Source organism: Thalassophryne amazonica, chromosome 2, assembly GCF_902500255.1.
Source record: "Thalassophryne amazonica chromosome 2, fThaAma1.1, whole genome shotgun sequence".
NCBI lineage: Eukaryota > Metazoa > Chordata > Actinopteri > Batrachoidiformes > Batrachoididae > Thalassophryne > Thalassophryne amazonica.
In genome coordinates, this window is record NC_047104.1 from 81981257 (window position 1) to 82004820 (window position 23564).

At 41.8% G+C, this 23564-nt stretch overlaps 1 protein-coding gene across 2 annotated transcripts in view; it reads right to left on the reverse strand.

Annotated features, from left to right (window-relative positions):
- Positions 1-23564, reverse strand: part of kifbp (kinesin family binding protein) — a 39717-nt gene that overhangs the window by 4854 nt on the left and 11299 nt on the right. Inside the window, exons 5-9 of one of the 2 annotated variants that reach the window (XM_034188529.1) lie at positions 21513-21637; positions 20602-20695; positions 14158-14270; positions 1307-1456; positions 91-165 (exon numbers count right to left, since the gene is read on the reverse strand). In XM_034188529.1, coding sequence (XP_034044420.1) covers positions 91-165; positions 1307-1456; positions 14158-14270; positions 20602-20695; positions 21513-21637 — 557 coding nt within the window. The remainder of the gene's footprint in view (positions 1-90; positions 166-1306; positions 1457-14157; positions 14271-20601; positions 20696-21512; positions 21638-23564) is intronic. The other variant, XM_034188521.1, reaches the window with a different exon arrangement.

Consider the following 23564-nt stretch of genomic DNA (forward strand, 5'->3'; position numbering starts at 1 on the left):
CATGATAACTAAGCATGCCAGATGGTGCAAACTATTCCTTTTTAGAACCCTATTAACCCAACCAATTATTGGATTTTATACAGTACATACCTGTGTGACATAATTCTGTCCCACCAGAAATACAGCTCTGGCTTCTGTGAAATCCAAAGGCAACAAACAAGGCACCTAAAGAACAGAAAACAGCTTTATGTCTTGTACACAACATACTGAAAATTTAATTGCATAACAGCACCCCCTAGTGAAATGTCAATTTATTCAGTGTTCAATATTTTTCACTTGACAAATAACAGCTGATATTGCCACACAAATCCTACACAATTAAGAAAATGTTAGGATTCTTGTCTAGTATGGCGTTCCCATGTCTTTAAAGCTGTTCATCTGTCTGTCCTGTCTTGTCTCCTGTTCTTTAGTTCTGCATTGCTGTCATTGTCTTGATTCGGCTTCACCCTGAGTTTATGTTGTAGTTCCTGGTTTTGCGTTTTCACGCACCCTCCAGTCTTGTCTCTCCTCTGGTGTTTGCTTCTGGGCTTTTTTCCTGTATTGTCTTTAGTCTCAATTGTGTCTGAGTCTGGTGTGACTTTGTATGTCTCCATGTCATGTTTATGTATATTCTGGTTCTTTGCGACCCCCTGGTGTCAAGTTAATTATTACATCCTTGTGTCACTTTCTGTGTCGTCCATATTCATGTATGGCCTGTTCTTCTGCTGCCCCCTGGTGTCTTAGGTTAATCATTACATCACTTCAGTTGGGTTCCAGCTGTATTGAATTACTCATCAGACCTTCAGTATTTAGTCTCACCTGTGTTTGTGTTGCTTGGGGGTTCATTGTTTGTCTGTGTCTACTGAGTGATGGTGCAGTGTTCATGTCTGCTCTTAACTGCTTATGGTTTTTTTTGGGTCAATCTTTTGGAAGCCCTAGTTTCTCCACTACTCCACAGTTAATTTATTTTGTTTGTTGCACTTCCCTGAAGATTGACTGCCTTAGTTTGGTCCGTCATGTCTCACACCCTGAATTCCCATCTCCCTGAGTGGAAGAAGACTGAATTTTTGTTGTTCCTACCCTTCACCAGTTTTTGTGCCCTGCACTCCTGTTGTAAATAAATTCTACTGTTTTGGTCTGACCTACATCTGGGGTATAGCCTTGACTCTGTTCCTGGCACTCATTATCACAACAGAAAATATTATTTAAATCAGTAACAAGAAGCATCCACCGCTAAGGAGACATACTATGTAATTATTGATGTATGATATGAGCCATTTCTGACTGTCACGATAAAACATTTTAGTACCAATAGTTATAAACATACTTTCTCTTCCATACTAGCGATGGAGTCAAACGTGTCCTCAGAACCAAACAGCAGAGCACCCTTCCTGCCCTTCTCCATCTCCTCCTCTTCATGTCTTCTTGCTCTCTTCAACTCTTCTTGACGATCAACATCCAGCTGCCCGATGCCGTCCTGAACATTAATGCTACAGTGAAACCAGTGCATATATGAAAGTTTTTTTTTTTTTTTAAAGGAACAAAACCTGCTCAGAGGCATTAAACCCTCTTTTAAAGCATACTTATGTATAATTTTGACTGTGAGGCACATCAGGCCATTGCTAAACCCCAGAGATAGTAGAGTGAAGTGGATGATGGCGATACGAGCACATCACAGTTTCTGCTGAGCCACATACAGTACTCATTTACAAGTGGGTGGCACAATGCAGATGAAGTGTAGACAGTCGGCCTTGAACCAACCTACCTAGATCAAAATCTGGTCTCTATCTTGGTATCTGAACTTCTATGCCATAAAGTCACCTGTTCTGATTTCAGAAAACCCAAATAAAATTTAAATTTGTAAAATAAAATCTTGGAGCTTAATTCAAATATATATATAGTACAATCATTCTGCACCAGAAAACAACCATTCAAACACACCACCTAAAATCCAACATTGCAATGGCATTAATGTCTATGATGGACGTATGTAAATTGTCTGAGGGCAAAACAAAAGCAAGTCCTGGCTAAGTCACTGTGGATTTTAAGCAGAGACAGTTCTGCGTACAGCTATGGTAATCAAAACAGTTATAAAGGCACAAAAATAAACTACTGTATTCGTGTGTCTGAGTGCTCAGGGTCGTGCATAAGCCCACCTTCTTTTTTGAAGACATTTGGTTAAACACCAACCAAAATGAAATAGGGCACCGCAGTCTTGTTTGAACAATGCGTGATATCGTGGGATTTCACCACTTATGGGACCTCCGCTGCCATTGTGCAATATATAAACAGAATAACTTCACACGGATAAATGGTGTACTGTTTTGTTTTTGGCTGCAATCACTGAAGCAGTCGTGAAAAGTGTTTTTTCTGGTTCCCAGTGGAGAAGGGAAGGCACAGCGAGTGGGAGACGTCGTGTCGGTAAGTGTTAGCCTACACAGCTAACCAAAATAGCTCTGTTATCTAGCCTGCAAAACCTCCTCAACATGTTTGTGCTTCGGGTCATAAACAAACCACAACACATGTCCACTTTCCCACCGCATAGTCACTTTCTTTGCAGTTTCACTTTTGTGTGTATAATTTGCCCGAAAAACCTATTGAAAATACCGTGGTTTGTCCCCCGGAAGTAGAGAAATTACATCATAAGCGTCATATTTTACCCCTTTAGCGCCCACCCTCAAACGAGATTGGGATGCCCAATTACAATTTTTTTCATTAAAGTTTATTAATCACCCACCTAAAAAATCAATTCTGTGACCCCAACACACTGTAAAAAGCAAGAAATTAAAGTTTCCATAAAGTTTTTTCCTCATCTTTTCCGCATTAGACTTGTGATGACATGATCCGCTTGACCGGTGCTCTTATTGTGAAAGACTCTTGTGCAAGAAACAGTGTTCTGGGACAACAGTTAGCTTTGTACAAGTCTCAGTCACACTGGCTCACCAAGGAAACTTATGAGGAGCTGATACCATCAGTTTGTGAACGTTCATGTCAGACAAAAGTCCTTTTTCCCCAAACAGAAAATGAGTTTCTTGCTAGCTGATGTCAGCAAGTTTATCAAAGTTTTGTGCATGTTTAAAACTTTGAGCGGCGTGCAGGCGTAAGAGCTTTCCCGCTGCCTGCATGTTTGTTTGCCTTTTTGAGCTCTGCTTGTTTCTGAGGCCAAAATATGGTCATCGGGTATTGTGAAAACTTTTTCTCTGTCCATTTGTGCTCATCATAAGTCCAGTCCTGTTATTGCCATGGCCTTCAAATTCACAGGAAACATTCTTGGCACAGAGACCTTGACCAAGTTCAAAGATGGCTAACCTTGACCTACGTTAAGAGTGTGGAAACTAAAATGATAAATATTGCTTTTCTATTAAAGTAAATGTTCCTTCTTCTATTAAATGTTTGACCAAATGTTTAAAGTTCTGTTTGTTTGACCGACTGTAACCCTTGTGTCACTTAAATGCTAAAGACTCGCTTGGTGTGAAACTTACTGATCAACAGCCTTTTGTGACACATTTGATAAAAACCATTCCTTAGGCTGCCTCCTCAGCCAAATGGCTCCATGTTACCCTGCTAAAACCCTGATCAATCACAATGCAAGAAGAAGCACTGTAGACAGTCTCACAGTGGGACATGGCTTCGGGACCCCAAGAACTCCTGATCCACATAGACAGTCTCACAGTGGGACGTGGCTCCAAGAACCCCAAGGACTTGTAAATGAAAAGGACCCTTTGATCATCTTTTTCATCATCACAGCCCTGTCATAGATAGGAGAACAACCACTACTTAATTTTCCTCTAACTCTGTGTTTATGTGTGAACAAATGTATTGAGTTAACACTGTATGCATAATTTCTTCCTGCCCTGATGTGGATAAAAACTGTGCTCAGAAAGCCACACTTTACACTGTTCCAATCAGAGCACACTCTCTGGTTGTAATAGCGTCCAAAGCTTTGTATTAAAGCCTGTTATTTGACAAACAGTCAATGTCTTGACTCTTTCGTCTTCCACAGACAAGCCTGAAAATCCTTCGGCCTCGACAAGCGGTCAAAAGGTAACTTTCTATTACCTACTGTTATGCTCATATGGAGGTCTGGCTGTATCCGCTGTGACAACATTAATCATGCAAGTCTGCTTTTTTGTGTGTGTGGGGGGGGGGACATTATGACAGCCAATCAGAGCAGAGAGGCACTGTGACATCAGTGGCTGGTCTCTCTCTCTCTCTGGCTGCTAATCCAACATGGTGGAATCCGCTCCAAAAACACAGTGTTTCTGTGTAAATCCAACATGTTTCTCATATATTTTGTAAAACCTAGTGAGAAATAAAACACTTCTAAAACTGAAAAGGCTGTTTTTGTAACCTAATAACACCTCTGGAGTGTTTTACAAGACACCTACCGACGTCAGCATGCACGCGCATCATACGTGGTAACTTCCGGTCTTTTCAAAAGCTTGTAGGGGTTTTTCTGTCTGCCTGAACCCCAGCCGGTAGCTTTATGTGGTGAACAAACTCAATAACTAACAGGAGACGGACTTCAAAAAAACACATGTTGTATTGAGAGAGATGCCTACACTGAGACCAGAGTCGACTAAGACAGCGCTGGGGTCTTCCAGAAGCAGACGTCACATGCATTATCGCTGCCACAGAAGAGCCCCCATATTAAGGCTGAGCTGCTGTTATTCCTGCAATTGACCTGTCACTAGGTGGCCCGTCTTGCTCTAGCATTGTGTACCAATGGGACTATGTGATTGGCTGCAATACTGGTGCATTGGCTTGGTAAGCAGGTGACGTGATCGCGTAGTTTGTTCAAGCAGCATGTGTAACATCAAAACTTTGTGACAAACTCGTTTGTGTCAGATTTAAATCCAATTTGTAACATTAAGTGGTCTGAGGACATTTGGGTGTAGGTCATGGAACATTCCAACAAGCTCATGCATGTGCACATGCATGCCCTCCTGCAGATGCCGCTAAAAGGTAAATAAAATCAGATTAGAGATTAGACTTTATTAATCCCTTGCGAAGACATTAGGGGTGTTTTGGGGGTGGGGGGGGGTCTATTTATGTTAGAATCTGGATTCTTATCCTTAATTGAAAAATTGATTCAAAACATTGACAAATCAATTCTTCTCACTGCTGGTCAGTGAAGAGTTTCTGTCCCTCTTTCCTGCTGTCTGCAGGAGAAGGACTCAGCGACTTCACTGTGTACGCAGAGACTGAAGCAGTGGCAGCCTGCATCACTCCATCTGGAAAAATTAATGGAATTGTTTACTTACAGTTTACATCCAAACTAGGAACATAAAATCCAAAGCGTACAGACTCGGCATGTGAATCTCATCACCGACAACGATTCGATATGCACCTCGATACACTACCAGCGATGATACCTATAGAGCTACATGATGATACGATGCAATATGAATCAGCCTGTTCCCAATTCAATGCGATTTGATGGCGATATGTATGGTGATATGTACTGATATGTATTTGATTCCTCACAATGCGATACGATTAATGATGTGTATTGATAAGATTTTATTGATATCGATGCCATTAAACGATTCCGCTTATAGATCTGATTATCGATTCCCTTATCAATACCTCTTGTGAATTTTCTGAGTACTAAAAGTAGGCTTCGATGCAAGCAGGCAGCGAGTGATGCAACATGATTCAACCCATCAACTGAATCAATGCACACTGAATGAATCGATGCACTCGTATCGCACGTTTGTATCTAGATACCGATTCGTATTGATTAATCTCCACATACCTGGTAGGGACATATACAGATCAGTCTGTGCTGCATGCATGTTTAGATGGACAACAATGACCAACTTATTACAAAGTTGACCTTTTATAAGAATTGGTGTAAGATTTTTGTGGAGAGGATGTTCTTGGAATGGAGACAGCCTACAATGATTTTTAATCGGTACAGAGTGATGCTTTATGCCGGCCTGCTCTGTGTCAGCCTGATCCTGTCAATCAATCAATCAATTTTTTTATATATATATTTATATATATTTTTTTATTTAATTTTTTTTATATATATATTTTTATATTTTATAAAATAATCAATTTTTTATATATATACAACAACAGAGCGATGCTTTATAAACATGCTATAATTTGACCCAAAATTAAACAAACAAAATTGATAAGATGTTGAAGGCGGTATGGCACAACGACTCAAATCAATAAAGAAATAAAGACTACACTCGTCCAACACTAATAACAAGAGCCATAATCTAAAAAACATTTATTGAAAAAAGTTGAAGAAAGTTCTGCGGATCTCTCTTCAATTCAAAATAAGGAAATAATGAACTTGTTATCACAAGAAAACAGCATTTAAAAAAGGGGTAAAGTGTGACTATTCTTGGTTTCTGTACAAACTAATTACCGAAGAGAAATATCTGTTGTAAGATGTAACAAGTTCAAGTTAACACGCAAATTTTAAAATCATGATTGTATCAGCAACATGTGCTGTAAACCAATCATAATTACAGCTGCAACTAACTTTTCATTATTAATCATGATTGTATCAGCAACATGTGCTGTAAACCAATCATAATTACAGCTGCAACTAACTTTTCATTATTAATTAATCATGATTGTATCAGCAACATGTGCTGTAAACCAATCATAATTACAGCTGCAACTAACTTTTCATTATTAATTAATCATGATTGTATCAGCAACATGTGCTGTAAACCAATCATAATTACAGCTGCAACTAACTTTTCATTATTAATTAATCTGTGGGTAGTTTTCTTGATTAATCAATTAGTTGTTTGGTCCATAAAATGTCAGAAAGTGGTGGGAAATGTAGCTGTGTTTTCCAAAGCCCAAGATGACATCTTTGAATAGCATGCTTTATCCACAACCCAAAATTATTCATTTAATGTCAGAATGAAAGAAAAAAAACAGACACCAGGAAATATTCACATTTAAGAAACGGATAAAGAATTCAGACATTTTAAAAAATGTCAATTTTTTAAATATGTCAATTATGAAATTGTGCTGAGGTCTGGGACAGTACCTAAGGAGTGGCAAACTGGGGTGGTGGTCCCCATATTTAAAAAGGGGGACCAGAGAATGTGGGCCAATTACAGGGACATCACACTACTAAGCCTCCCTGGTAAAGTCTACTCCAGGGTGCTGGAAAGGAGGGTTCAACCAGTAGTCGAACCTCTGATTGAAGAGGAACAATGCAGGTTCTGTCCTGGTCGTGGAACAACGACCAGCTCTTCACTCTCACAAAGATCCTGGAGGGTGCATGAGAGTATGCCCATCCAGTCTACATGCGTTTTGTAGACTGTACCCCGGGAGATACTGTGGGAGGTGCTGCGGGAGTATGGAGTGTGGGGGCCATCCAATTTCTGTACTCACAAAGCGAGAGCGGTGTGCGGGTGCTCGGCAGTAAGTTCGACTCATTTCCGGTGGGGGGTGGCCTCCGCCAGGGCTGTGCCTTGTCACCAATCCTGTTTGTGATATTCATGGACAGGATATCAAGGCATAGTCAGGAGAGGAGGGTTTCCGGTTTGGTGGACTCGGTCTCTTCACTGCATTTTGCAGATGATGTGTTCCTGTTGGCCTCATCAGCCTGTGACCTCCAACACTTACTGGATCAGTTTGCGGTGAAGGAGTTAAAGTACCTCTGGGTCTTGTTCATGAATGAGGGAACAATGGAGCGTGGGACTGGCCGGAGAAACAATGCAGCAGGGGCAGTGTTGCATTTGCTCTAACGTACTGTTGTGACGAAAAGGGAGCCAAGCCAAAAGGCAAAGCTCTTCATCTACTGGTCAATCTTCGTTCCTACTCTCACCTATGATCATGAGGGTTGGGTCATGACCGAAAGAACTAGACATGGGTACAAGTGGCCGAAATGAGCTTCCTTAGGGAGGTGGATGGTGTCTCCCTTAGAGATCAAATCAAATCAATTTTATTTAAATAGTGCCAAATCACAACAAACAGTTGCCCCAAGGCGCTTTATATTGTAAGGCAAGGCCATACAATAATTATGGAAAAACCACAACGATCAAAACGACCCCCTGTGAGCAAGCACTTGGCAACAGTGGGAAGGAAAAACTCCCTTTTAACAGGAAGAAACCTCCAGCAGAACCAGGCTCAGGGAGGGGCAGTCTTCTGCTGGGACTGGTTGGGGCTGAGGGAGAGAACCAGGAAAAAGACATGCTGTGGAGGGGAGCAGAGATCAATCACTAATGATTAAATGCAGAGTGGTGCATACAGAGCAAAAAGAGAAAGAAACACTCAGTACATCATGGGAACCCCCCAGCAGTCTAAGTCTATAGCAGCATAACTAAGGGATGGTTCAGGGTCACCTGATCCAGCCCTAACTATAAGCTTTAGCAAAAAGGAAAGTTTTAAGCATAATCTTAAAAGTAGAGAGGGTGTCTGTCTCCCTGATCTGAACTGGGAGCTGGTTCCACAGAAGAGGAGCCTGAAAGCTGAAGGCTCTGCCTCCCATTCTACTCTTACAAACCCTAGGAACTACAAGTAAGCCTGCAGTCTGAGAGCGAAGCGCTCTATTGGGGTGATATGGTACTATGAGGTCCCTAAGATAAAATGGGACCTGATTATTCAAAACCTTATAATAAGAAGAATTTTAAATTCTATTCTAGAATTATCAGGAAGCCAATGAAGAGAGGCCAATATGGGTGAGATATGCTCTCTTCTAGTCCCTGTCAGTACTCTAGCTGCAGCATTCTGAATTAACTGAAGGCTTTTCAGGGAACTTTTAGGACAACCTGATAATAATGAATTACAATAGTCCAGCCTAGAGGAAATAAATGCATGAATTAGTTTTTCAGCATCACTCTGAGACAAGACCTTTCTAATTTTAGAGATATTGCGCAAATGCAAAAAAGCAGTCCTACATATTTGTTTAATATGCGCATTGAATGACATATCCTGATCAAAAATGACTCCAAGATTTCTCACAGTATTACTAGAGGTCAGGGTAATGCCATCCAGAGTAAGGATCTGGTTAGACACCATGTTTCTAAGATTTGTGGGGCCAAGTACAATAACTTCAGTTTTATCTGAGTTTAAAAGCAGGAAATTAGAGGTCATCCATGTCTTTATCTCTGTAAGACAATCCTGCAGTTTAGCTAATTGGTGTGTGTCCTCTGGCTTCATGGATAGATAAAGCTGGGTATCATCTGCGTAACAATGAAAATTTAAGCAATGCCGTCTAATAATACTGCCTAAGGGAAGCATGTATAAAGTGAATAAAATTGGTCCTAGCACAGAACCTTGTGGAACTCCATAATTAACCTTAGTCTATGAAGAAGATTCCCCATTTACATGAACAAATTGTAATCTATTAGATAAATATGATTCAAACCACCGCAGCGCAGTGCCTTTAATACCTATGGCATGCTCTAATCTCTGTAATAAAATTTTATGGTCAACAGTATCAAAAGCAGCACTGAGGTCTAACAGAACAAGCACAGAGATGAGTCCACTATCTGAGGCCATAAGAAGATCATTTGTAAACTTCACTAATGCTGTTTCAGTACTATGATGAAATCTAAAACCTGACAAACTCTTCAAATAGACCATTCCTCTGCAGATGATCAGTTAGCTGTTTTACAACTACCCTTTCAAGAATTTTTGAGAGAAAAGGAAGGTTGGAGATTGGCCTATAATTAGCTAAGATAGCTGGGTCAAGTGATGGCTTTTTAAGTAAATGGTTTAATTACTGCCACCTTAAAAGCCTGTGGTACATAGCCAACTAATAAAGATAGATTGATCATATTTAAGATCGAAGCATTAATTAATGGTAGGGCTTCCTTGAGCAGCCTGGTAGGAATGGGGTCTAATAGACATGTTGATGGTTTGGAGGGAGTAACTAATGAAAATAACTCAGACAGAACAATCGGAGAGAAAGAGTCTAACCAAATACCGGCATCACTTAAAGCAGCCAAAGATAATGATACGTCTTTGTGATGGTTATGAGTAATTTTTTCTCTAATAGTTAAAATTTTATTAGCAAAGAACGTCATGAAGTCATTACTAGTTAAAGGAATACTCGGCTCAATAGAGCTCTGACTGTCAGCCTGGCTACAATGCTGAAAAGAAACCTGGGGTTGTTCTTATTTTCTTCAATTAGTGATGAGAAGTAAGATGTCCTAGCTTTACGGAGGGCTTTTGTATAGAGCAACAGACTCTTTTTCCAGGCTAAGTGAAGATCTTCTAAATTAGTGAGACGCCATTTCCTCTCCAACTTACGGGTTATCTGCTTTAAGCTGCGAGTTTGTGAGTTATACCACGGAGTCAGGCACTTCTGATTTAAAGCTCTCTTTTTCAGAGGAGCTACAGCATCCAAAGTTGTCTTCAATGAGGATGTAAAACTATTGATGAGATACTCTATCTCACTTACAGAGTCTAGGTAGCTACTCTGCACTGTGTTGGTATATGGCATTAGAAGAGAACATAAAGAAGGAATCATATCCTTAAACCTAGTTACAGCGCTTTCTGAAAGACTTCTAGTGTAATGAAACTTATTCCCCACTGCTGGGTAGTCCATCAGAGTAAATGTTATTAAGAAATGATCAGACAGAAGGGAGTTTTCAGGGAATACTGTTAAGTCTTCAATTTCCATACCATAAGTCAGAACAAGATCTAAGATATGATTAAAGTGGTGGGTGGACTCATTTACATTTTGAGCAAAGCCAATTGAGTCTAATAATAGATTAAATGCAGTGTTGATGCTGTCATTATCAGTAACTGTAGATGTTAAAATCGCCCACTATAATTATCTTATCTGAGCTAAGCACTAAGTCAGACAAAAGGTCTGAAAATTCACAGAGAAACTCACAGTAACGACCAGGTGGACGATAGATAATAACAAATAAAACTGGTTTTTGGGACTTCCAATTTGGATGGACAAGACTAAGAGTCAAGCTTTCAAATGAATTAAAGCTCTGTCTGGGTTTTGGATTAATTAATAAGCTGGAATGGAAGATTGCTGCTAATCCTCCGCCCCGGCCCGTGCTACGAGAGTTCTGGCAGTTAGTGTGACTCGGGGGTGTTGACTCATTTAAACTAACATATTCATCCTGCTGTAACCAGGTTTCTGTAAGGCAGAATAAATCAATATGTTGATCAATTATTATATCATTTACTAACAGGGACTTAGAAGAGAGAGACCTAATGTTTAATAGTCCACATGTAACTGTTTTAGTCTGTGGTGCAGTTGAAGGTGCTATATTATTTTTTCTTTTTGAATTTTTATGCTTAAATAGATTTTTACTGGTTATTGGTGGTCTGGGAGCAGGCACCATCTCTACGGGGATGGGGTAATGAGGGGATGGCAGGGGGAGAGAAGCTGCAGAGAGGTGTGTAAGACTGCAACTCTGCTTCCTGGTCCCAACCCTGGATAGTCACGGTTTGGAGGATTTAAGAAAATTAGCCAGATTTCTAGAAATGAGAGCTGCTCCATCCAAAGTGGGATGGATGCCGTCTCTCCTAACAAGACCAGGTTTTCCCCAAAAGCTTTGCCAATTATCTATGAAGCCCACCTCATTTTTTGGACACCACTCAGACAGCCAGCAATTCAAGGAGAACATGCGGCTAAACATGTCACTCCCGGTCCAATTGGGGAGGGGCCCAGAGAAAACTACAGAGTCCGACATTGTTTCTGCAAAGTTACACACCGATTCAATATTAATTTTAGTGACCTCCGATTGGCGTAACCGGGTGTCATTACTGCCGACGTGAATTACAATCTTACCAAATTTACGCTTAGCCTTACCCAGCAGTTTCAAATTTCCTTCAATGTCATCTGCTCTGGCCCCCGGAAGACAATTGACTATGGTTGCTGGTGTCGCTAACTTCACATTTCTCAAAACAGAGTCTCCAATAACTAGAGTTTGATCCTCGGTGGGTGTGTTGCCGAGTGGGGAAAAACGGTTAGAAATGTGAACGGGTTGGCGGTGTACACGGGGCTTCTGTTTAGGGCTACGCTTCCTCCTCACAGTCACCCAGTCGGCCTGCTTTCCTGGCTGCTCGGGATCTGCTGGAAGGGAACTAACGGCAGCTAAGCTACCTTGGTCCGCACCGACTACAGGGGCCTGGCTAGCTGTAGAATTTTCCACGGTGCGGAGCCGAGTCTCCAATTCGCCCAGCCTGGCCTCCAAAGCTACGAATAAGCTACACTTATTACAAGTACCATTACTGCTAAAGGAGGCCGAGGAATAACTAAACATTTCACACCCAGAGCAGAAAAGTGCGGGAGAGACAGGAGAAGCCGCCATGCTAAATCGGCTAAGAGCTAGTAGCTGCGCTAAGCTAGTGGATTCCTAAAAACACACAAAGTGAATAATGTGTAAATAATTTAGAGGTGATTCAGCAGAGGGAGTGCTTTAGTTAAGGCACGTAAAGATTACACTGTGAAACAAATCGTTATCTAGTTATCTAGATCAATCTAACTGCGCAGATTAAACAGCTAACAGATACAGCAAAACACCGCTGTGCTCTGGAACAGGAAGTGATACAATACTGCAGTGAAGCCAACCACCAGTAGAGGCAAGCAAGAGATAGGGTGAGAAGTTTGGTCATCCACAGGGAGCTCGAATTAGAGCTGCTGCTCCTTCGTGTTGAAAGGAGCCAGCTGAGGTGGTTTGGTGCATCTGGTAAGGATGCCCCCTGGGCACCTCCCTAGGGAGGTGTTCCAGGCATGTCCATCTGGGAGGAGACCCCAGGGAAGACCCAGGACTAGGTGGAGAGATAATATCTCCACATTGGCTTGGGAACGCCTTGGGATCCCTCAGTCAGAGGTGGTTAATGTGGCATGGAAAAGGGAAGTCTGGGGTTCCCTGCTGGAGCTGTTGCCTCCGCGACCCGATCCCGGATAAGTGGTTGAAGATGAGTGATGAATTATGAAATTGTAGTTGGTGATTAATTTAGTCAGTCAATCCTTGCAGCTCCAATCTTGGTGTAATAAAAAAAAAGCAAAAAAAAAAAAAAAAAAAAAAAGCACTACCCTTAAAGCTATGAGTTGAACTGAGCTACTAAAAAATATTTACCAGCTATTTTGATAAATGTTTTAATTCAGAGCTTATTTTTTTAAGTTAGTAAAAGAATCCACCTTTTTTATTTCATAACTGTACAGAAATCTATCAAATTTGGACAAAATTTGCGCAGAATTTGACTTTCTGAGACCGACACATACACAAAACGTCATCAAAAAATGTTCTTCTCCTCTGTTTGTAATGCCGCGTTTTATTATACACAGATCAAATGGAGCGTTTTTGAGGGAAGAGCGAACAGCAGCCAGCGAAGAGTTTTTTTAAAATTTCTCTACGTGTGCGCGCGAGCAAATCATCCATGAAGATTATTTTATTTATTAACTACACAGATGTATAATAAAAGCAAATGGTGACTGGTTTATAAACGATTATGACAGTTTTTGAGGGAAGAGCTGCCTTAGATTCTGAGCTTAATTCTGATTCTGAGGAAGAACACCTTGAAGTGCTGCAGATAATGGCAGATGACCATGATGACTGCTAATAGATTTTCTGTAATCACAACAAGTGTAATCAACACTCATGGCAGCCATGATTGTTAATGGGCTGGATGTTTAATAAAACATTGGTAGCTGAGATGACCCCATGCCAATCTGCCTGTGCATACTGGCACGGGGTCATCTCAGCTTCTGACAAGGTTAGAAAATTTCAAAATTTCAGAAAATATTACTCCAAAAACACAAAAATTCCCTTCCATAATTTCATCCTGTCTGATGAAGGGCGAGGCCCGAAACGTCACCTTTGGTGTGTTATTAAAGGCTTGTTTGGGAGCTAACTGGCTGTGCAGATCTCTTTCGTTTTTTGTTCTTCCATAATTTCACCCCAAATCTGACCCAGATATCACCAGAATGCACAATTTGCATCCTTTTATATCAAAATTTTGTGTGGGGCATGCCCCCAGACCCCCCTAGTTGCTTTGCCGCTATGCTGCGTAGCGGTAGGTTTGGTACCGAACTTTTCTGAGGGGCACCAAACTTTTCAGATTTTGGTGCCCTTAAGGCACACAACTATTTATTCTAAAAGGCAAACCCTGCTTGGCACATTCCAGAATAACTAAATGTGGCATAATCAGTCAATCAAGCAAAAAAAAAAATGTTCATCTTGGTTGGTGAACAAAGAGATTTTATGGATATTTAAGTACCTGTAAGAGTTTCTTGGCATCTTCCAAGAGGTTGAGACAGTATTTGATCCAACATCTGGCTATCTCTGCCCGCTTCTGTTTCAGCTTATCCCTATGCTCGCTTTCTATCTCACCTGGGTAAGACACAGAGGGAAATGTTGAAACAGGCAAAACAACAACAACAACACACCAACAAGAACAGAACAAGAGAACTGTGGCTGATGTCAGAAAGTACTAGAAGTAAAGAGGAGGAAGAATAGAATTGGCTGGACAACAGTTACAACAGGTGCATTAATTTCCACTTTCAGTGTTGTAGGCAATTCTGGCAACGACAAAAAACAGTTTGTTCAGCAGTGGTAGTTCTACACTGAATTACTCCCCAACCGAGACCCCTCCCTCGCAAAAAACAGACAAAATTTTGCACAGACAGACATTTTTTTCTTATTTTATTATTATTTTAAATATTTTAGAAGTGCCCCTGAAATTGACATAAAAAGACTGCAGGCTACAATATAACTCATACAAAATATTAATGAATTGCAAATTTGAATAAACATGCCTTCACATGCTAAATGTCTGTCATTAGATGCTCTATTAATCTGTCTTTTAGGGAGGAATGATTTTATTAAGGTGCAGATTTGTCTCAAAATTTAGCTAAATATTTAACTTGATGTTTGTAAAACCACCTAAAACAGTTCTGCATTTTTAAAGGTGAAAAGTGGCCTCACCATTTTCTTATTTATATATGTTGTCAACCGTCAGTCATATTGACTATGGTATAGCACCAGAAGGATCATCTTGTTTGACTGTGTGGACCAATCTAAGATTTACTCCTCTGTGACATTTCTGACATATGAAGACGGACGCCTGTTGTAGATGCCAGTGATTCTGCAGTGCTGACTTTCCTTCTGGCCCTGGTTTCATCATTACAGTTTCTGAGGACAGTCCTTCCATTTCTGAGTCTTTGTGATATTTGTTCCTGAATCTTTGTTGTTGTTGTATTGTTTTTTTCCTGTTTGTAAGTGACCATTATCTGATCTCACAGCGGTCACATCACCAGTGATGAAACAGAAAGCAGAATGAAATCAGAACTGAATCTGATCTCTGAGCACATACACAAAGGAAGGTAACAAGAGAAACACAAATTAAACTTGAGTTGTTCAGATGGCTCATAAAAAAGTAAGGAACTCAAATCTCACAAACAATTTGATTTGGCACATTCACACTGCTATATTCACTTAATCTAGTTTGGTAAACTGGCCCAACATACCTCAGTTGTTTAAATATTAAACAGAATATACTGCAAAATACAATCCAATTAATTGTACATTTTGTTAAATTGGCTATATATTTTGTTAAACAACCAGGTTATGTGGTGAGGGTTAACAAAAAATTAGATTAAGTACATATATGTTGTAATTTGTTAAAGTGTACACTGCATCACACAGGCACACAAAAAACAAGGTCAGATTCAAGACACTTCAGCTAATAATGTGAACACAGCTCAATTTCTAAACCCTTAATAGACTGGCTCTTTTTTCCACAAGTTTGTCCTCTCTGGTGAAATTTGAACCCGTTCTTAACTTGTCTGTTCGCTTTCAAACACCTGTTCTGGGTGCAGAGTTCTGGTTCTGTGCTGCGTCCTAAGTGGACTTTGCCACCGGACAGCAGGATCCTGCTGAGCGGAACAGCGGAGAAACTGGAGCACTGCAGGCTGCTCTGTCCGTTAAAGCGGAGCAGACTCCCTGTCCCAGGGGACAACCGCAGAAAAGAACCGCCAAATCTTTTACACTGGTTCTGTCCTGTGCAGCTCAGCAAGCAGGGAGGGGGCGCCAATTTGCTAATTCCCCGCATAGTGATGAGATCACCGCTTTGCGGCACAGGTGATGATTATTATTTTTTTTTTTTTTTTTTTTTTTTTTTTTTTAAGTGTTTGTGCCATCCTTGTGTGTAATGACAAAAATGCATCTCGGGCAGCTGCCCGCTTCGCCTGCATCAAAAACCGCGTCTGATGTTCAGCTTGATGTGCCTTTAAAGTGCAATTTGAAATATGACAACACGATTTTCTCAACATCTGAGTTATCACAATCACATGCCACTTGCAACTACTAAATTATTTAATCAATCTTCCTGTTTATCATCATGGTTATAGCTGAATACTCAAATGCAGAGTCATAACCTATTGGATCAAGTCTACACCAACATTTCTGGAGCCTATAAAGCTGCACCGTTTCCACACCAGAGTCTCTCTGACCACCTTTCTCTGACCCTGACCCCATCTTACAAGCCTCTGAACTGCAGAACCAGACCAATCACCAGAACTGTCCACGTTTGGGGGGGAGGAAGCCACTTCTCTTCTGCAGGACTGTTCTGAGGACACACACTGGGAGGTGTTAGCAGAGGGAGCAGATCTGGAGGAATACACCTTAGCTGTCCTGGCTACATCCACTTCTCCAGTGAGGCAGTTTTGACCACCAAAACCATCAATGTGTTCCCGAACCACAAACCGTGGATAGACAGACAGTCATGTTCGGATACTCCTCAAGGTTCGGGACGCTGCTTTCAGGTTGGGTGACATGCAAGCCTACAGCCATGCCTGGAGGGATCAAAAAAGGGGGCTCAGAGCAGCCAAACAGAGGTATAAGCAGCGCCTCAAAGGACACTTTGCCCACAACAACCCTCGCAGCATGTGGACTGCCATCAAACCCATTACAGAATATAAGGGCAGCAGCGCCTGACAGCACACAGCCTGACACAATAAACCATTTCTTTGCACGCTTTAACATGCAGAATATCAGAGCAGATCCTCAAACCACCTCATCAAGTGAAGAACCAGCACTTGTCCTGCAGCAACACCAGGTGAGATCTGCTCTGAGGCGCATCAAGACCACTAATGGCCCAGTCACACGGCACACGACGATTCCTGAATGAAGGGAAAAAGTAAAAAAGGTCACAATGCGTTGAGAAAAGGTGGACGAAAGAGCTTTATCACCGAACAGCCTGTGAAGCAAGAGTGCAAAAGGGACGAAAGAGGAACTTAACAAAACCGAAGCCATCCGAGAAATTGAGCATGAGCTGGACGTGCCCCAACATGTCCTGTGAGGCTTCATCACAGTGTTGCTTTGCGCCATGCGGCTCTGCCGCAACGCGCGGGATTCCTCCGCACGTCTGTCTCAATGTGCCGAAAAAGTGCTGATGTCCACGTCTTCCGCAATTCCTGTGCTAGTCAGACGACATACCGGATCAACACAGCATCCAGTTTAGAAATGAACGGCACATTCCACTGTTACAGGAGTTTGTCATGGAAAGAGGAGCGGAGGAATCCTGCGCGTCGCGGTGGAGCCGCATGGCGCAAAGTAACGCCGTGATGAAGCCTCACAGGACATGCTGGGGCATGTCAGCTCATGCTCAATTTCTCGGATATTCACACGACTGAAAAGCAACCGGAAGCCGCCTGAAAGCCACCTGAAAGCTGTCCTGAGAGACCAACACGGAGGTGGTTTTGTCCCGCGCCATGAGCGGCACGGTGGTGCATTCATCCACTTCTTTTTCCATGAAAAAAACTCCTGTAACAGTGGAATGTGCCGAAAAAGTGCTGATGTCCACGCCTTCTGCCTTTTTGTGAAAGTCAGACGACGTCCCGGATCAACAAAGCCTTCACGTTGGAAATGATCTGGTTGTTTCAGCGGGGTGTCAGCCTGTCGATCGGAGCGTGCCGCGCTCTCAGACGCTGTGAGTGGTCTTTAAACCGGCTGGAGCACTCCTTAATCTGTGTAATCCCCATAAAATCATCCCTGAAAGCCATATTAATTTTCCGAATGGTGTCCACCTGGAGGTCTCTCACAGTTTCAAGAAAAAATTGATGCAGCAAAGCTCCAAATCATTCCGTCATTTCCTTAACGACGAGATGGGTGGACCAGTGCTCACTTAAACCCTGCTCATAGGTGAATGACGCAACCGACGGGCGTGAAAAAACTCACACATGCGCACGAAGGTTCAAGCTTGGCTGATGCAATCACACATGATTCAAATCCATATGGTTTTTGAAAAAAATAAAAAGGTCCGATACTTTTCTAACAGACCTCGTGTGTGTGTGTGTATATATATATATATATATATATATATATAACAGAAAACTGTCAAAAGAGGGAATAAATATAAGTGTAAAGATGATTGAATATATCAGAGCAGTAAACTGATCAGTGCGTATGAATGCGCACATTGACTCGTGTGGTTATTTCAACCAGCTGCAGCTGATCCACAACGTGAATTCTGCCTTCAGAACAGCTCTTTATATAAACATTTGAATTATCTTCCTGTTGCAACATGTACATAAGGGCTGGAATGTCATTCCTACACTCATATTGCTATATTTAATAAAAAATAATAAGCGCACGCAGCAGCAGCTGCTGCTGCTAATGCTGCATTCAAGTACCGTCGAAAAGTACACAACTTTTTTGTTGTTTCAAATTCAGCAGTTGCTTGTGGCAAAATAATTCATTATATCCACACAAAAGATTCATTCTGGCCTATATAAGGTGCCTGAGCCCATTGAAGCTGACTCCCCACCCAGATAAAAAAAAAAAAAAATCCAAGCAAGCAGGCTGAGTTTGCCCTGTAATTTCGACAGTACATGAACGCAGCAGCAGCCTCAGCGCTCACAAACCGGCTTCTGCACTGTGTGAAAACATTCAGCCGGTCTAACGAAGTCAAATTAAACAATAACGTTACAAAAACTAAAACGATTAAGAAACGCAAGAATGACAGCAAAACGAAACAGACGAATTGAGGTTTTCGTTGCCCTTCGTTCAAATTTTTCAACAGTTTAAAAATCCGGATGAAGGGCCAGCTGCAGGAACAAAGCTGAGCAAAGGTTAAATGATGTCAACGGAAGTCAAGATATCTTGTTTCATCAGGGCTTCGTTGCCCTTCGTTAAGTGCTGTTTGACTGGGCCATAAAGCGACAGGACCTGACGGGGTGTCAGGCTGCACACTGCAGTTATGTGCTGACCAGCTACCGGGAGTGTTCACCAACATCTTCAACCTCTCGTTGCAACAAGCTGCTGTCCCCACTTGTCTTAAATCCACCACTATCATTCCTGTACCAAAGAAGACATTTGTGACCTGCCCTAATGACTACCGCCCTGTGGCCCTGACCTTGCTAATCATGAAGTGCTTTGAGAGGATCATCCTGTCCCACATCAGAGACATCATCTCTGCAGATCTGGACAGATACCAGTTTTCCTACCAGATGAACAGATATGCAGAGCATGCAGTCTGTTGCACTCCACTCAGCCCTGACCCACCTGGAACAACCAAATACATACGCCCAGATGCTCTTCATAGACTTCAGCTCCGCTTTCAATACAATAATCCCCTATAAACTGGTTCACAAACTCTAGGATCTTGAACTTACCACTTCACTCTGCACATGGCTTATGGACTTTCTTACCTGTAGGCCACAGAACGTCAGGATAGGAAGACATATATCCACCACCATCATACTGAACACTGGGATGCTACAGGGCTGTGTGCTCAGCCCAACCCTGTTCACCCTCTTTACTCAGGACTGCACCACCATCCACTCTTCCAACACCGTGATGAAATTTGTTAGTGACAATGAGGAGACTCACTTGAGTCAGTGGTGTTCAGAGAATAACCTGCTTCTGAACACCACCAAAACCAAGGAGGTCATTGTGGATTTCAGGAGGACCAGGAAGACCACCCCCTGACCACTTCACATAAACGGTGAGATGGTGGAGGTGGTGGACAACATCAAATTCCTAGGACTCCACATCACCAAGGACCTCTCTTGGTCAGTCAACACCTCCCACCTGATGAAGAAGGCACAACAAAGGCTCTTCTTCTTCAGGAAGCTGAAGCAGGCTGGTCTATCCCCTCAACTCCTTGTGAACTTCTACAGGAGCACTGTGAAGAGCATCTTCTGTCAGGGCATGACTTTATGGTATGCCAACTGCACAACAGAGAACAGAAAAGACTTGGCTCAGGTTGTGAGGACACCCCAGAGGATTGTTGGAGCTGAGCTTCCTGTCCTGGATGCTGTGTCTGCTAGACGCCTGCAGAGGAGAGACACCAAGATCTCCACTAACCAAACACATCCCGGACACCATCTGTTTGCCCCACTCCCATCAGGGAAGCGATTCTGCAACATAAAAACCCGGACTAGCAGATTGAGGAAGAGCTTTTTCCCCAGAGTCTCATCCTCATCCAGCTCCCCCAACTCCCCTAACCCTTAATTTGAGTAAGTGGGTATTGAAAATGGATGAATGGATTTTTCAATCTTTTCTCCGCATGACCAGCTCTTGTATTATTGACAGAATCTTGACTGAGAAACAACTCAAGCATTTGACCACACTGAAAGGAAAAATTTATACCACATTTCATTATATGGCAACAGTTTTCCTTAATTATTCTGTTTTTTTTTTTCCACAGGTGAACACTTACTCTCCTGTGCTGCAGCCTCAGAAGAAACTTCCCATGCCAAACTCGATATGACTACAGCCGCCGACAGGCAATGTCTGCCTTCCATATAGCAGTCCTGGAAAACACACAGCACACCTCTGAAAATAAAATGACTGCGAGTGTGCTGAAGGCAACATCAAGTACATCTCACACAACATAAGATTATTAGTCACAATTGTCCCTATCGTATAGTCACCTCAGAGCCTACATAGGGGGCGCACTATTATTATTACCTGATTTTGCTGAGATAGCCATCATCACATTTATGTTACTTGATTCTTTCATTCGTCCAAAAACAGTCAATACGTCAGTAAGCATAATCGTTAATAGGTAGCAGTGCTAACCATTTCAAAGTCCTGTGTCCACCCCACACCTGTTCTGATGAATTTGCTACCCCGCTGTTGCTTTCTCTCCAAGCCTCCCTGGTCATATTCTTGCAAAAACTGGATAATCCTGCAAGGCTTTCTTGTAGACACATGTAGAAATAAAACAATTCTTTGATTCTTTGAAGAGAGCAAAAAGTATAGGAATGGATGAGAAGAAATGCTAAAGAGATGGAAAATATAACAATGCAACAACAAGCATGCGCTATCTTGAGGTCTCAAATCAATTCAATATATTTACTCAACTCCTTGCTTTTGGTAAATGCAGCCAGTCTGCTCTGTGTAAGCCTGACCCCATCAGATCTCAGAAAGTAAGCAGTGTGAGGCCTGGTAAGTCAGGAAAGGCATCTGGTGTAAAACTTGCCACATACCAATGCAGATCTGGCTGGATACACTGTGGTGACCCCAAACAAATGGGAGCAGCCAACAACAACAACCTTGCTTTTGGTAAATCATTTCATCTAAATTCTGGGTGGAAAGTAACACACACAAAATCTAAAACGTACGTACCTTTGAGATGTAGTACTGTGACAAGGTAGCTGCATTCAGAGCCCATTCCATTGGATTGTACTGATTTAACTGTAACTGCCTCTGCAGTGTGCTGTGGCAGTACGTGGCAGCACGCTCAGTTTGACCTGTGACAGAACACGCATATATTTATATATAATTCTCAGAAATAAAGCAACAAATATGAAGCCTGAACAGAAGAGGCATTTGAAACATAGCTTATTGAGTGTTGTTAGAAGGTAGGTAACACAGTGGTACACATACCACTGTCCCAGCTTTTTTGAAACGTGTTGCCGGCATCCATTTCAAAATGAGCAAATATTTGCACAAAAAACAATAACGTCTATCAGTTCGAACATTAAATATCTTGTCTTTGTGGTGTATTCAATTGAATATAAGTTGAAGAATTGGAACTGGGGTTGTAACCATTGGCGGGCACAGTTCTGCCTATCCGCTGATTAGCGAAACTACCTATTTTGTTAGCAGATTAGCTTTTCAGCTAACTTAAAAAAAAAACATCAGCGGACCAATTAGCTTCCACTAAGTAGAGAAGCTTGAATCTTCGACTGGACTGGGTTGCTTGACGCGAGGACGTTTCGCTTCAAATCGCAGAAGCTTCCTCAGCTAAAATTCTTGCTCTGGAAGTCGGACTTCTGTCTGACTCTTGTAGAGAAGAATAAAACAGAAGCCAACAAAAGCTGGAGTTTTAAACCTAACCAGACCCCTCCTACTGAGAGGCAGACTGCTATAGGCTAGTGACTAAACAATAGCTCTAATTAGCAACTATTGTGCTGTAGTTAGCACACCTAATGGCAGGACAGCTGTCCCTCTAATGATGGGATGGATGCCTTTCTGATGGCTCCCTTGATGACGTGAATGACTCATTACCATGAACAAAAGACTGAAACTCCTTTGACCTGAGTACCCCATTGTAAACAGGGGATAAAGTGTGTCTCAGACCCCCTCCCCGGTTAAGTGGGCTTAACCGCTAATTAGAGCTATTGTTTAGTCACTAGCCTATAGCAGTCTGCCTCTCAGTAGGAGGGGTCTGGTTAGGTTTAAAACTCCAGCTTTTGTTGGTTTCTGTTTTATTCTTCTCTACAAGAGTCAGACAGAAGTCAGACTTCCAGAGCAAGAATTTTAGCTGAGGAAGCTTCTGCGATCTGAAGCGAAATGTCCTCGCGTCAAGCAACCCAGTCCAGTCGAAGATTCAAGCTTCTCTACTATGGATACCACCTGGACAACTGAGAGCCTACACAGTAGCTTCCACTAACTTTTGTTTCGCTAACGTTTTTTTGCTGGCATAATAAATAAAGCTCAACAGTCAAAAACGTTTGTAAACCATAAAATCACACAATAGTTCCTCTCTGTTGTGTTTTGCAGCACTCAGGATGCTGTGACGAGCTGAGCTCAACCCTACACCAGCAGAAGGGACCTGGCTGCTACAAGGAAAAATAAATCAATTAAAGTAATTTACATTCACAGCATACAGTGGTCCAGACGTGAGGCAGAAGTGCTGAAGAGGAAAGCAGGTTTGACTTATGGTTTTGATTTAAAAACCAAACTAATTCCAGATGGTTTATTGATATTAACATTAACTGTCATTTTTACAAAGTGAAAATATCACAAATATCTTTTAGTTTTAAAGTCATGCACTAATTCTGAATGTTTGAGCATTAAATCTCACAGATGCCCAAAGGTATTATGGGAAATTGAGCCTCCTGATCACTGGTTGGTTGGTTGTTAAAAAAAAAAAAAAAAAAAACACACACACACACACACACACACACGTTACAATAATGTGTGTTGGTTTTTATGAATAAATCTGTATTTTTAAATAGGTAAATTTTTTTATTTGTAAAAAGAAAAGGCATCTGCAAAACTGAAAATTCTGTTTAAGTGTGACACAGGAGTGCACCGACTGGTGACCGTATGACAGTTGGCTGCTATTTACACTCCCATCCAGTAGATGGCAGTGTTCTGTGCATTTTGGGTCAAGTGTACCGGAGCCAATAAGTTAGCCGTTATCGGTTAGCTGTAGCTTCCACTAATTTT